This window comes from Monodelphis domestica, chromosome 8, assembly GCF_027887165.1.
Source record: "Monodelphis domestica isolate mMonDom1 chromosome 8, mMonDom1.pri, whole genome shotgun sequence".
Lineage (NCBI taxonomy): Eukaryota > Metazoa > Chordata > Mammalia > Didelphimorphia > Didelphidae > Monodelphis > Monodelphis domestica.
The window spans coordinates 64,032,311-64,047,628 of record NC_077234.1 but is presented as its reverse complement, the minus strand read 5'-3'; the positions used below and the strand labels follow the sequence as shown (position 1 = coordinate 64,047,628).

The 15,318-nt window shown below is 35.7% G+C and overlaps 1 protein-coding gene across 17 annotated transcripts in view; it reads right to left on the bottom strand.

Annotated features, from left to right (window-relative positions):
* DOCK10 (dedicator of cytokinesis 10) overlaps window positions 1-15,318 on the bottom strand; it is a 375,674-nt gene that overhangs the window by 67,111 nt on the left and 293,245 nt on the right. For all 17 annotated transcript variants that reach the window (XR_008913927.1, XM_056807144.1, XM_056807148.1 and 14 more), the window contains exons 25-29: window positions 14,108-14,177; window positions 10,247-10,360; window positions 6,632-6,703; window positions 6,100-6,246; window positions 233-316 (exon numbers count right to left, since the gene is read on the bottom strand). Coding sequence is in view for 16 of the 17 variants with exons in the window: in XM_056807144.1 (XP_056663122.1) it covers window positions 233-316; window positions 6,100-6,246; window positions 6,632-6,703; window positions 10,247-10,360; window positions 14,108-14,177 (487 nt within the window). In the remaining variant the exon portion in view is untranslated. The remainder of the gene's footprint in view (window positions 1-232; window positions 317-6,099; window positions 6,247-6,631; window positions 6,704-10,246; window positions 10,361-14,107; window positions 14,178-15,318) is intronic.

Below are 15,318 nucleotides of genomic sequence, written 5' to 3'. Positions count from 1 at the left end.
CTCCATGTTTTATGACCTGCGCCAGTTTACTCCTCTGCAGGCAGCTGGTGGCCGTCTCCTCTTAGGGGGTTAACCTTGTGCCAGACTTAGTGGGGATACCTCATGAGTTTCGACCTATTATGAATCAGAACTCTCAAAGTCATTTTTTAGCTTCAGCTTTCTAGGTATGTGTTACCGCCCAGCCAAGAGCACTATATTTTAAAATACTATTACTTCTATAGATAATTCTTACCTTGAGTTCACCAGAGGAGAACATGCTTATGTAGTTGTTGACCATTTTAAATACAAATCCACGGTCCAAAAATGTAAAGCAGCGCTAAGGAAGAAGAGTATATTGATATTGAAAACACCGAGATATCAAAACAAATTTTAATGGATTAAAATTTAAGCATATAATTTATACAGAAGTATCATTAAATATCTTTAAAGGTTCTTCAAGACCTCTATTAAACATTACTCCCAAAGTGGTAATTGATTAGAAATGTGAAAGTACATAAAACAGCTAGTTAAAAATACTCTTTTGTTAATTTTTAATATATCTTTTAGAACTTAGAAGGTGAACATCATGTTTTTTCTTCACCTACCATTTTTGGTTATAACCATTATTTCATTCTTTATTTGTATAAACAGGTTTTAAGGTGATGAAAGAGTGGTATAATGTAATAGATAAAAAAAATCTAGACTTGAACTTGGGAAACATGGGATCATCTACCATCTTAGATGCTAGTCTCCCTTGAGTAAGTCACTTGCTCATTCTAGGTCTCAGCTTTCTCCTCTGTACAATAGAAATAATATTCTTACACAACCTATCAGACAGGCTTGTGAGGAAAACACTTTGGGGGCAAACCTTAAAGCACTATAGAAATGTGAGTCTTTCTAATTAATTGCAAATCACTTTTGGAGGTGGTATTTTCTACCAATGCTGCTCTTTACTAAATTTGAAAAGTGGTAGCAAAATCAAACTTTAACATAACTATATCTTGGGCCATCCACCAAACTATAGAAATACACTTTTTTCATTGAAAATGAATTGAATGAGAGATGTATTATATCATACTCAAGGATGAGCTAAATGAGTTAGAAAGAAGCCTAACCAATCATGTGTGTAGGCTGAATTCAGGTTCCCACAAGCCACTGTCATTGAATTAAGGGGCAATTTAATGAAACCCAAGAATACTGATAAAGTTGTGGTTGCAAAAGAAAGTTCATATAGCTCTGTGAGTGATTAAAAGCAAGCTGAACCTCTCTTTGCTACCTGACTTCCTATTATCTCCTCCTTAGAAAATGTAGAAGTGTTCACCAGGTGGCTCAAAAGATAGTCAGGTCTGGAGATGGGAAGTCCTGGGTTCAAATCTGAATTCAGACATTTCTTAGCTGCTGCATGATGCTGGGCAAATCTCTTAAGCCCCATTGCCTAGCCATTATTACTCTTCTGGAACCAATACATAGTACTGATTCTAAGATGGAAGGTAAGGGTTTAGGGAAAAAAAGAAGAAAAAATGTGAAGCAGTAGAAAGAATACTAGATTTAATCATGTTGGTTTGAGCTTCAATTCTTCTGTTTCCTGTGTGATTATGAGCATGTCACCTCATCCTTGTTAGCCTCTAGTTCTCACAGATCCAACAAGAAAAGTTGATTTAAGTAAAGTATTTTGAGGATCTTAAAGCACTATATTAATATCAATTATTATTATTATTTTAAAGGTATCTCTGACATTTCTCTCTCTCTTTCAATTTCTCTATTGAGAGACATTTACATGGGGTATCTTAAATCACTGTAGAACACTGGACCCAAGAGGACTTGGTTTGTTTATTTATTCTTAGGAAAGTCAGCTCAACTGAGATTATGTAAGCCACTGACAATGAAATGTAATTAATTATTGCATCCTATTACCTAGTCAAGATAATAGGGTTAAGGAAAAATAGTCAAGGAAAAATATCTATCTACATTATTGGGTACTTGTAGTAGAACTAAAGGATTGGCAGAGGTGAAAGGACCATAGTTTTCAAGTTGGAATGGACTTTAGAGATTTAGTTAAATTCTTTCATTTTACAGATGAATAAGCTGAGGCTTAGAATGGTTGAGCGACTCAACCAAATTCCTACTGGCAAAGGACAATAGGTGCTTTAAAAAAGTTTGATGGGCTTGTTATGGGATGTAGGTAAGCTTTTATGATATATGAGGCACAAGGATTGCCTTTTAATATTTGATTGCATTTTTCAATTTACTCTTTATTCTTTTATATTTTATTGATATTTATTTACAATAAAGTCTGACTCTCTGCCCCTTTTATCTTTTGTTTCTCCTTTGCCCCTCAAGATGTCCCCCAAGTCTTTGATTTATCTACACCTAGCAATATCTTTTGCAAAAATGAAATACAAAGGGGTGGTGGAGAAAACACATATAATTCAGTAGATAAAGGAGATTTAAGCCAATTATGATAGAGAATGAAGTCTTTTCTAGTGCTTCCTTTGGTGACTTGTTTATCTTTCAATTTTTAATGTCTAGGGAGAATGAGATTTGATAAGAAGAGTGGTTGTGCTCATTCTTTTAAATGTCTTGCTCTATTCAATATTTTAATATAGAATTATTCAAACTAAGTTTTGTAAGTGGAATGCAAATTCATTCTATTTCATACCCAATTGAGAATCCCCTCTCTACAACATTGGAAATGTTGATGCTGGGAACAATATCTGTATCCACAGTAACAATAAAACTCTAGTGTGGAGAGCTCACTATCTCTTGAAGCATCCCATTTCACTTTTAGATTGCTCTAATTGTTTTTTTAAATTGTAATTGTAATTAAAAATATTTTTCCATGTTTCCGTGATTCATTTTCTTTCCCTCCCTCCTCTCTCTCCCCTCCTGGATCCAATAAGCATTTCCATTGAGTTATACAAATGTTACCACTTATACCTATTTCCATATTATTCATTTTTGCAATAGAGCAGACTTTTAAAACAAAACTCCTAAATCATATGCCCACATAAGCAAGTGATAAGTCATTCACTTTTCTTCTGCATTTCTGCTCCCATAGTTCTTTCTCTCAATGAGGATAGCATTCTTTCTCATAAGTACTTCAGGATTGTCCTGGATCATTGTATTGCTACAAGTAGTCAAGTACATTCATTACATTGGATAGTTCCACAATGTTTCACTTTCTGTGTACAATATTCTCTTAATTTAGATAGCTCTAATTATTAGGAAGTTTTTCCTTATATTGAATGAAAATTTGCTTCTGTGTAACTTCTCTAAGTTAAACAAGCCCAATTCTTCATCCACAAGACAGCCCTTCAAATATATGTAGTAAGCTGACCTTTTTGCTCCATTTCACCCAACTCCTTTCTTCTCTATGTCAAACATTCTCAGTTTTTTAAGCTGTATCCCTTATGGAATCATCTCTAGGTCCCTCAAAATGCCAGTTGCCTTCTTCTGAAGGCTCTCAAGCTTGTCAAAGTTATTTCTAAAATATGATGATCAGAATGGAACATTTCAAATGTGCTTGGACAAAGGCCAGAAGGCAGTACTCTCACCTTTCATGCCTTGGACAATACATCATTCCTAAAGTAGACTAATATCTTATTAGCTATTTCAGGCTTACATCATACTGAATTAGAATTCCATTAAAAGCCCCATATCTTTTTCAAACAAACTTCTGTCTAGCCATATCTACTCCATTTGGTACTTATGAGGTTGATTGAACTCAAGTGTAAGACTTGACATTTCTCGCTATTAAATTCCTTCTTATTCAATTCAGCTCTCTAGTCTAGTGCAGTCTTTTGGATCTTGATGCTGTTGACTAATGTATTAGATATACTTCCTGGATATATATCACTTGACAGTTTGATAAGTACTTGTGTCTTCATCAAAGTCACTGATAAAAATGTCAAACAGAAAAGTATAAGGGCAGATCCCTCGAGGATTCTCAATTTCTTCTTTTAAGTACAGCCTCCTAATTTACAAGCTATTTCCCTCTATCTATCACATTCCTTCTGAATAAGTTTTTCTTAGAACCATATTCTTATCTTTAGTCCCTTCTGATCAAATCTCAGTGACACCAATAAAGTTGTATTTGTTTCCCCGAGTTCTCTAGTTTACTTTTTTTTAAAAAATAAAAATGTGTTCTGTTTTTATATCACAGTCTTTTTTCAAGCATGGCACACCTCCTCCAAAATAAAATCCTCCCTTGTAATGAAGAAAACCAATTAAGCAAAAATAACAATGATGATTGAAGTATTTCTTGCATTTGTCTATAGACATCAGAGATTTTGGCTCCTTTCTGGGATTTTGCCACTTTTAAATTATTGATTATTTCTACTGGTGTTCTTATTTTCTAGTTGCTGTACTCTATGGCTAAGAATCTATCTATCTATCTATCTATCTATCTATCTATCTATCCATCTATCTATCCATCCATCCATCCATCCATCATCTATCTATCTATCTATCTATCTATCTATCTATCTATCTATCTATCTATCTATCTATCTATCTATCTATCTATCTATCTATCTATCCATCCATCCATCGTCTGTCTGTCTGTTTATCTATCTATCTATCTATCTATCTATCTATCTATCTATCTATCTATCTACCTATCTATCTAGTCTTTTTCCCCTTTTCTGTTTAAAGTTCTTTTGAGTAGAAAGCATATAGGAAAATATGTTTTATAAGGCTTTATTGGTTTTAATCCATCCTTGGCCCCAAACCCATTCCTTCTATCTTTTAAGCTGTGTTGTAGAAATCTAGATCCTGTTCTCAATGATCATCTTTCTTAATCAGCTATTTACTTTCCAATTCTGCCTTTGTCATTGACAGCACCTGATTTCAAATTGAAGTAGCAATGAAAACACCACCCAAAGTCTTCAGTTCTTTGACTAGGATTTCATCCATTCTACCCTATTCCTAAATAGATTAATAACGACTAGGTGTATATATGTGTGTGTGTGTGTGTGTGTGTGTGTGTGTGTGTGTGTGTGTGTATGTGTGTGTGTGTGTGAAGAGGAGATAAAGGGATTAGAAACATTTATTCATTCATTCAATAGGAATACAAAAGCAAAAGCCCTGTTCAGTTTAGATAAGATATCCAAAACGTAAGAGCAAGAAAATAATAGCTTCTAAGGATATTTTTGTAACTTCATTAGTATAAGGAACTCCCAATATGAAAATTCTCTCCATTGATGCACATGGACAAGTTATCTGTAATTGCAGTATCATAGAGTTCTTTAGGCATGGAAAAGCTAAGTGACTTGCTCATTTTATAGAGGCAACATATGCTAGAAGCAAGACTTGAACACAGGTTATTTCTTGACTCCAGAGCTAGAGCTTTATTTAAAATTCCATGCTGTTTCTCTGACACAGAAAAAGGTATTTTGCAAGAGAGCTCTGAGGGTTTTAGGTGCTTCATCTGCAAAATGAAAGGAGTTGACTAGGCAATTGTTAAGATTTGATTCATGGGCAGTTAGGTGGCTCAGTAGACAGAGCACTGGTGTTGGAATCAGGAAGACCTGAAGGAAAATCTGGCTTCAGGTACTTACTAGCTGTGTGACCCTGGGCAAGTCACTTAACCCTGTTTACCCTTGTTTCCTCATTTGCAAAATGAGGTAGAGAAGGAAATAGCAAACCACTACTATGTCATTGCCAAGAAAACCCGAAATGGAGTCATGTAGAACTAGACACTACTGAAATGACTCAACAAAGTATAGTCTAATTCTAAAATCCTATAATACTATGTATGCCCAGGAGGAAAACATTAGAAAACAATAGATTTTTCTCAATGTTTCTTGTTTCTTTTTGATGTCCTTAGTAGTCAGGCCTATGATATGATGGGAATAACACTATCAGTTGGATTAGTACCTAGTCTTTTCTTCACTGAAACCTTAACACTGAACATAACAAGAAACATATAAACATAAGACATCCCAAAATTGTTGTGTAAGTATAATCTATTGTATAAGGCTCTTTAAATATCTGTATAATCATAAAGGATTTGAATTGTCATTGCAAATTCTGATGAACTAGTTAGGAGTTGCTCTGTGTGTATGCCAAATTTACTCATGCAAAGGAATCAGCAGAATTATAACCTAGTATTTTATTTACCTTAAGAAATCTGGCGACACTGTGGTTTGCTCTTCTTGTTTCTTCAACAGCCTCTTTGTACTTCCAATTCACGTGGTCTGAGATGATCATTACGAGTGTGTCCAACTCACTTTGGTAAGAGTAAGGAAACCTCTGAGCCCGAGGAAGCTAAACAAAGTTCAGATTATAACTTTAAAATGTGGCATATGTGTAGTTAAACATAAAAAATAATCTATCATTTTATTAATTTCATGTAGGGGATTGAGCATTGAAGTTAAAAAGTTAGTAAACTTGGGGTTCAAATTCTTTTCTTCTCTCCCTTACTATTTGTGTCATCTCAGGTAAACCTCTATTTCAGGGTTTCATGATTTTCCTCATCAATAAAATGAGGATGATAAAGCCAACCTTATTTCTTATTGGCTCAGATCATAAGGTCATATGAGCATTTCTAAAACTTTTTTTTTAAAGATAAATGGATTATTCATGAATTCAGCTGTTTTTACTAACTTACTTTATAAGAATTTACACCTGTTTGATATCTAAACAATCTTACCTCAATTTTCTTTGTGTCAACCAAATGCTGTGCCATTGACTTCAAAATAATGTCAAAGAAGAACCAGGAATGCTGAAAGGAACAAGATACGAACTCATTACTCTGGTGGAAAGTCAACCTGTATGGCATCCCTCTATATTTAGCACTAATTTGCAATACATACCCAAGTACACTGTGAAATTGCTTATTGGATAGTTAAATATGACATTTGGCCATCTAGGTGGTGCAGTGGATAGAGCACTGGGCTTGGAGTCCAGAAGACACATCTTTCTGAAATCAAATCTGGCCTCATACACTTACTAGATTTGTGATCTTGGGGAAGTAATTTAATCTTATTTGTCTCAGTTTCCTCATCTGTAAATGAGCTAGAGAAGAAAATGGCAAATTGAGCCAGTATCTTTGCCAAAATATCCCTAAATGGGGTCATGAAGAATCAGACATGACTGAAACAAATGAACAACAGCAATAACAAAAATATGAAATTGATGGCAAAGTCAATTCTCTGTGGTTTCAGAAATCCAGTTACCTACTAAGTCCATGACTTCAAAGATAAAAATTAAAATCAAGTGAACTTATTGAGTCCAGGCCTTTCCTTTTGTACCAGGTTTAAGAATGAATGAAATCTTGCTGGGCTTGCTAAGCTGTAAGGTGTTAACTATTTTTGTTATAAACTTTTTATTTTCCTTAGGACCTACATTTTATTTACAAAGGATTCCCTTTAGTTAAAAAAAAACCCTCCCTTACTAACATTTTAAAAATTAAATAAATGCAGATTTTAAAAAAGTAAAATAAATTTTACATTTAAAACAACAGATGATCTTAAGTGTTTACATTTTTGCTGAGACACTCATTTTGTCTCTAGGGAAAATGAAGCAATCTAAGGCTGGACTCTCATTCCTTTGAAATGGTGGGTAGGACTGAAGTATGCATAATTTACAGAAGATACTTTAAGTGACTATTAAGAGTGAAATTCTAATGCCTTTCTCTACCATTATATTTATATTGAGGCACTTAAATGGCATAGCGGATGGAATATTGGCCCTGGAGTCACAAGACTGTAAAAGGAGCTGGAGAAGGAAATGGCAAACCACTCCAGTATCTTTGCCTAGAAAACCACAAGTGGAGTCATAAAGGGTTGGACACAACTGAAAAATGCCTGAACAACAATATATTAAGACTAGCTGTCTCTTGTTAGCTATTTGTGAGGCTTATTTCTTATAGTAAAGGTCAGTCTTAGTTGTCAGCAACCACATGAAATATTAATGAAACCAATAATTTCATCCACAGAAAATTTGTTTTTATAAAAATGTTTAAAAAACAAAATTCTGCCAAACAAAAACCATAATGTTAAGGAGTTGGTGTGGTACAATGTAAAGTGCAATGGCTTTTGAATCAGGGAATCTAAAATCTGCCTCAAAGGTTAAGATCTGTGTTACTTTAACCTCATAGGGACTTGACTGTCTCTTCTGTAAAATGCGGTGTTGGGTTGGATGGTTTCTCATTTTTTTCTCAACTCTTGAGCTATGATCCTATGTTCCAAATTTGTATTATAATTATATACATTTGAATTAATTTAAACATATAAAGAATAATGCTAATTCAGGTATTCCTTCTAAAAACCATTTTTAATCTTGTCTATTTCTCATTTTTCTTCATATTATTGTAGTTAGTAAGAATTTCATTCTTATTCTTCTAATTCTGTTTTTTTTTCTTTTTCTTTTGCATGACTTCATAATTGCCTTTCTAGATTTATTTGTATCCCTCAGACTTGTCAGAGTTGATAGTATTAGAGTAAGGACTGTATCCCTAGTACCTAACATGTAGGTGCTTAGTAAATATTTCTTGGTGGTCAGTATTCATTTAAAAAAAAAAACTATTACCTTCTGTCTTATTTGGTTCTAAGGCAGAAGAGCGGTAAGGATTAGGCAATGGGCATTAAGTGACTTGCCCAGAGTCACACAACCAGGGAGCATCTGAGGTCAGATATGATAGGAACACAGGCTTGGCTCAAGCCATTGAACCACCTAGCTGCCCCTTCAATAGTCATTCTTCATAGACACTTATTTATAATGTGTGTATTCTGCCCCTGAAGTCTACTCTAATAACTCATTGTGGCATCCTGGGAAATTTGGGTTCTAATAGGTCCAAAACCAAGCTGAAAAAGATTTGAGTAAAGTCCTTAGGATAGACTGGGTGTTTGCTGTCTGAAGACTAGCCTACCTAAGTTTGGAGAGGTTCACCACCAGAGAGTGCATACATACCTATATACATACATACATACATACATACATACATACATACATACATACATACAGCAGTACTCCTACTTTTTCTGAAAATTTTTTTGGGCTAGAGCTCTGACTTCATTGGCCTAAGAAGCTCAGGGTGAAAATTACCAATGCAGACTGGCACCTTCTCTACAACTTGGAATCTTTGAGAGTTAGCAGAGGAATTAAGAATTCAAGTGACTATGGCTAACATGACAGCAAAGGAGAGTAATGTATGCTGGAGGGAATGTGGCAACACTGGGATATTAATGCATTGCTGGTGGAGTTGTGAATTGATCCAACCACTTTGGAAGGCAATTTGGAACTATGCCCAAAGGGTGCTAAAAGACTGTCTGCCCTTTGATCCAGCCATAGCACTGCTGGGTTTGCACCCCAAAAAAGATAATAAGGAAAAAGACTCATATAAGAATATTCATAGCTGTGCTGTTTGTGGTGGTAAAAAATTGGAAAATGAGGGGATGCCCTCCAGTTGGGGAATGTTGGTGATGGAATACTATTGTATGGAATTCCATGTGAACTGGAACGACCTCCAGGAAGTGATGCAGAGTGAGAGGAGCATAACCAGGAGAACATTATACACAGAGACTGATACACTGTGGTACAATTGAATGTAATGGACTTCTCTACTAGCAGCAATGCAATGATCCAGAACTATTCAGAGGGACATATGAGAAAGATGCTATCCACATCTAGAGGAAGAACTGTGGGAAAAGAAACATAGAAGAAATACAACAGCTTGATGGGGGCTATGACTAGGAAAGCAGACTAAATGATCACCCTAGTGCAAATATTAATAATATGGAAATGGGTCTTGATCAATGACACATGTTAAACCCAGTGGAATTGTGTGTCAGAAATGGGAAGGGATGTGAGGAGGGGAGGGAAAGAACATGAGTCTTGTAACCAAGGAAAAATATTCTAAATCATCTAATTAAATAAAATTTAAGAAAAAAATTTAAAAAAGAATTCAAGTGACACAGTGCCAGTCCTTGGCAGAGGTGGTGCTTAAACTGAGGTCTTCATTTTAAGGTCAGGTCTCTAGTAATTACTTTACATTTTGCCTCTCTTTGCTGTTATATGAAGTTGAAGCAATATTTATTCATACTTTAGAGAGTGCTTTGAAGAGTTTTTCAAATTCACCTTAGTCATTAATTTGACCATAACCTATGGAGTCTTCCAACATGAAATGTTTGCCTGAAGCTATAGCTGAATAAGCTGTGTGGAAATCCATTAATGCTTTCACTCCAGATCTGCTCAAGAAGAAAGTGAAGATGAATAGAAACCCATATGGTATTAATAAATGAAACCTAATATTTAAATTATTTACCTTCAAGACATGTTTGATTGTTGTTAAATCATTTGATTTCAGAAGACCAGTTGTATTCTTTGCCAGTTCCTCGTGGACCGTCCTCTCTTTGTATGTTGTAGTCTTGAACACATACTGGAGAAAACCCAAGAAGTGGATCAAATGAAATGTGACAGAAACTCCAGAACAGAATGTCCTTAATCCCTTTTCTTGTCCTTGGAAATTATCTGCCCTTTGCAGATATCACCATCTAAACCAACAGGGTCTTATTAATAGTGATGGATCCCAATAGGGTCCAATTAAACTCCTAACCATGAGAGTTCAATATGCATTTGTAGTATTTACTACTTTGTGTGAGCTTGGTGGCCTTTAGTACCTCACCCCTTTTGAGTTCTCACCTCATGGACATTGAGAAAGTGAGGGTAATGCAGAGAGGAGCAGAGAATAATTAAAGAGGAAGGAGGAAAAATGGAGGACATTTGACCCACCTCCTAAGGTACCCTTTTTGCCCTTCCTTCTTCCATGGCATGGTAGGGGCAGAGCATCCACTCAAATGACCAAGTGGGGAAGGAGAGTCCCAATCAAAAGCCAGCAGGATAAGGTGTACCACAGGCTGAATCCATAGCAGCCCCATGATTAGAAACTTTTAGCAGATGTCTCATGAACTTCCATCATTAGTAAAATTATAGAGATATCATGGTTACATTTGGTAGAAGCCACCTCACTGGGTTGCTGTAAGGATCAGATGTACATACTACTGTTTTGTAGACCTTAAAGCATTATATAAATGCTCTCTACCATTATTATTATTATTATTATGTACATTCAAATAATATCTATTTTTCCTTGTAAGTTTGTCTGTGACATACTGCATAGAATAGCCTTAGTTACATTTTCTCCATTGTATTGAAACATATGAATCTATGACCTAAAATGCAACTTAGATATTTTGAAGCTAATTGTTGAATTATCACCATATGTTGCTTATGAAATACTCCTCAAGAGAAGGCAAAATTCATTTTTTGACTTCAATGCAGTCATGACAGTCAGGGTCTAATCCAATGTGCAGACAGAAAACAGACTTCGACCAGGGGAACAGAAGTACATCGGATGGTAACTGTTTCCAAATGTGGGATTTGAACATTATCAGACCATATGTCATCCTAATAAGGCCTGACTCATCCAAGACTCATTACTGAGTATAATGGAAAAGCTAACAGACACAAGAAATTATATGGAATTGAAGAAAAGTTTTTTAAAAATCATGTAATATCACTGAAACAAGGGTAGATTTTGACATAATCTGTTGAATTCATGCAAAATTACTTAGTTCCAAGCTCTGAAAAATTTTCTACTTTGAATTTGGACTCGAACATGGCAATACAATATAGCACCTCAAAGCTTGGAATCAGATCCACTGTCTGTACACAATACTTTGGCTGTTGTAGATGGAGTGAATTAGCAGCATTTGGCATCACTGAACTTGCAATGGTGTTTATTTTTATCTTTGAATAATTATTAAAATACACAGAAATTCTTTGGCATTTCTTTTGAGACATTCAAGGCACTTCACAGATCATCTCTCATTTTCTTAAGAAATTCCTGGGTGACAGGGAGAAACCACTATGATTAGATCAGGTTTCTGTTCCATCTGCCCACACCAAGATGAGACAAAGGTAGGTATGGGGGAATTTAATGGTTCTTCACTAAGTTCAACCACAGAATAACAGAATGTGTAAGCTGGAAAGAAACTCAGAGATCATCTACTTGGATCTCTTGTATGAGGAATATGAACCCCAGAGAACTTAAGTGACTAGTTCAGAGTTGTGCTATGGCTGGGCTAAAGCTAGAACCAAGTTTCATAATTACCAAGAATAGTGATCTTTCTATAAAGGAACACAAATTGATTATATTTATTTTAGTTGTCTTTAAGAGCTTTAAAAAACTCTTAAAGCTTGATACAAAACAAAAACTTTATACAAGGCATTTGGGGATTTCAGCTATGTGAGGACAAAAACAAAGCACTATTTCTTTTCTTAGAATGAAAGCACAGGGCTCTGAAGCTTTTCTCTTACTCTCTCATATCATCAAATACAAAGATAAAAATCTGAGTCTGTGGGAGGTCCCAGAAATTCATTACTATCCCCAGAAAAGTTAAATCAAATTTTTAGTGGGCTCCATATTTAATTCTAAGAGGGCAAAGGAAAGCTTCAACTTGGTAGAAATGGGTGAATAGGTGGGAAAGAGGAGCTAAAACACAGGGGAAACTGCCTTTTGATAGACATCATCTGGAAGAATCAAAATCCTTTCTATTTATGTGACCTTTGGGGGCCAAAATTCCCCAAAGACGTAACAGTAGTTATGTTCAGAGGCAGGGAATCCTTTCGATGCCTTAACAGTTACATTTTTATTAATATCCTACCAACATTAACCATATCTTTCCCAAAACAAACACTTTTAGAGTATAACTTGCTTTATGAAATCAATAAAGTTTTAGTAAACTAAATTACAATTAAAGGTAGTAGGGAACTCACTGATTTTTAAAAAAGTGAATAATTCTTTCACCATTCTCCCTTTATTCATCCTCTTAACTACAGGACAATTTACTGTATATTTTATGTGTCCAGATTTGGGCATTTCATGTTTTCTAAAAGACAGATATACTTATTCTTATGTATTTCTGTTGCTGAATTGCAAAAAAAAAATAGACTTAAAGTAGTTGGAAGAAATTATAGAATAACAAAAGTAACTTTGCTGATTAATGGTGCCCAGGTATAAAGTCGTTATATGGGCTTCCTGAGAGCAGAACCTGTTGGTCTACTATATTATTATTCTATGCTAAAGGCACCCAGAGACAGTGTAGTTTGGTGGATGGAGAGCTGACCTTAGGAATCAGAACAAATTGTGTTCAAATTTAGCCTACGACATGTGGTGTCTGTGTGTCTCTGGGCAAGTCATTGAAACTTTCAGTGCCCCAGACAGCTCTCTAAGGGTATTAATTACAGCTCAATTGCCAGCCTGCATCGATGGAGGATATTTCAACACTAGGGTGCTCTTCTACTAATAAAATCACATTTGGATTAATTTTTTTCATCAAAGAGGCCATGAAGCCCTGCTCTTTATCACTATATATATCCTAAAATTATGAATTCATTAAACTCAATGCCCTGTTCCATTTAGGTTTTCAGCTGTGCTCGATAACCTGGGGCTGATTAGATTGTGTGTGCATCTATGCATATAAATTTGGGGAAAAGCCCATTTCTCTCCCAATAGGCCTATCATTTCTATTGATTGAAGCTGTGTTATTGCTATGACTTTGCAAAACATCATCCCAAGTTCACTGGCAGGAAAACAGGCCAACTGGGCAATGGAATCTATACATCCCTGAGTGAAGACTGGAAGGGAGACACTGGAAAAAGCAATGCACGTGATGGGATGGGCAGATGACTCATGCCAGAAGATAAAGTTTTTAACATACCAGAAGCAGGTACAAATATACAGTTACTGGGAAAATGAAAAAAATGCCTGAGAAGACAATAAAAAAGAGCTGAGAAAACATTAAAGAACACACAGCATTCAGCAAACTCACAGAAATTTTTTTCAATTTTATATTGAAATGATTGATTATAATTTATGAAGGAGAAAAACTTGATTTCTCTCCTTTCTACCCATATAAACATATATTTACATGCGTAAAACTCCACAGTTAATCAATACAAAGGGATGGAATTCAAAAAATTAAGGTGGATGTTTTATTGAAGCCAACAGGGCCAGGGATTGACCTATTGAAAGGAAAACACACACTAAGCATTGAATACAGGAAAGGGGAGAAGCCACATATCATATAAAGGAATAAACAAAGAATGAGGGGATGTTTCATACCTTTATATAAGATTTGACGGAATCGTCTAGCTGTTCTTCATGGCATTTACTCACAATATCAGTTAGAACCCTGAAAAATCAAAGGCAGGTATGTCTGGCAGGTAGAACAAGAAAGTTCCAAGCCCACACTGGCATAATAAAGCTGATAAAGTGCCTAAATCAGTGCCTTCATCATGGCAAGTACTCAATAAATGTTGAAGGCATGTATGAATTACCTAATAAAAATATGATTTTTGTTTTTTTCCCCTTTAGCCATTTACAACTTATTAATGCTGGGAGTAAGTATGATGATGCTACTGTCTGGGTTCAAGATAGGGATCTCTGGTCTGGGAGGTGTATGTGATAACTACTAACATCTTTGATGGGAGGTCTGAGATGCTGGTTTGCTAAAAGCGTTCAAAGAATGTGGACAAAGGGATGCTGGCAGTCTATATGCAGCTTCCAAATCTCCAAGTCCTAGATTTGCTTCCTTTTCTTCAATTTTCAAGCATTATACGTAACTGGAAAGGATAGCATTTTGAGAAACAGAGCTATGAGAACCTGGGCAGGAAGCTCATCAGCAGTGTGAAAGAGAGAAAGGTAAGGGTGGTTTTCCAAACTAATTCTGTGATCTGGCTGCTTTGCATGAGAGTTTTTGTTCATTTGTTTGGTTTGGTTTCTGTTTTGAGCTGATGTGTGACATCATTAGCTAGATTGTTGCTATGGATAGAGCCTGGGGTTTTAGGTTTGATTTTCTTGTGTTCAAATATGACCTCAGATACTTCCTAGCTGCGTTACTTTGGGCAAATCACTTAACCCTGTTTGCCTTAGTTTTCTCATCTGTAAAACGAGCCAAAGAAGGCAATGGCAAACTACTTCTGTATCTTTGCCAAGAAAACCCCAAATGGGGTCACAGAGTTGGACATGACTGAAATGACCAAAGACTAAGAAGTCCTGTCACTATAATAGGGGACTTTCTGTGTGGGATCTACCGAAGCGAATTTACACCTACTTTGCCACTGAGAGCCTTAGAGAACTACATGGAGGCAGATCTTTGGGGAGTTACATAGTTAATATATTTCAGAAGGGGGACTTGCACCCAGGTCTTCTCTAATATAATTTTATCTTCATAAGGCAAATGACCAACAGACAATTCAGCTCAACTGAACAAAGTTGATCTTGCTTGATTAAGGAGATATGTGTGTGTGTGTGTGTGTGTGTGTGTGTGTGTG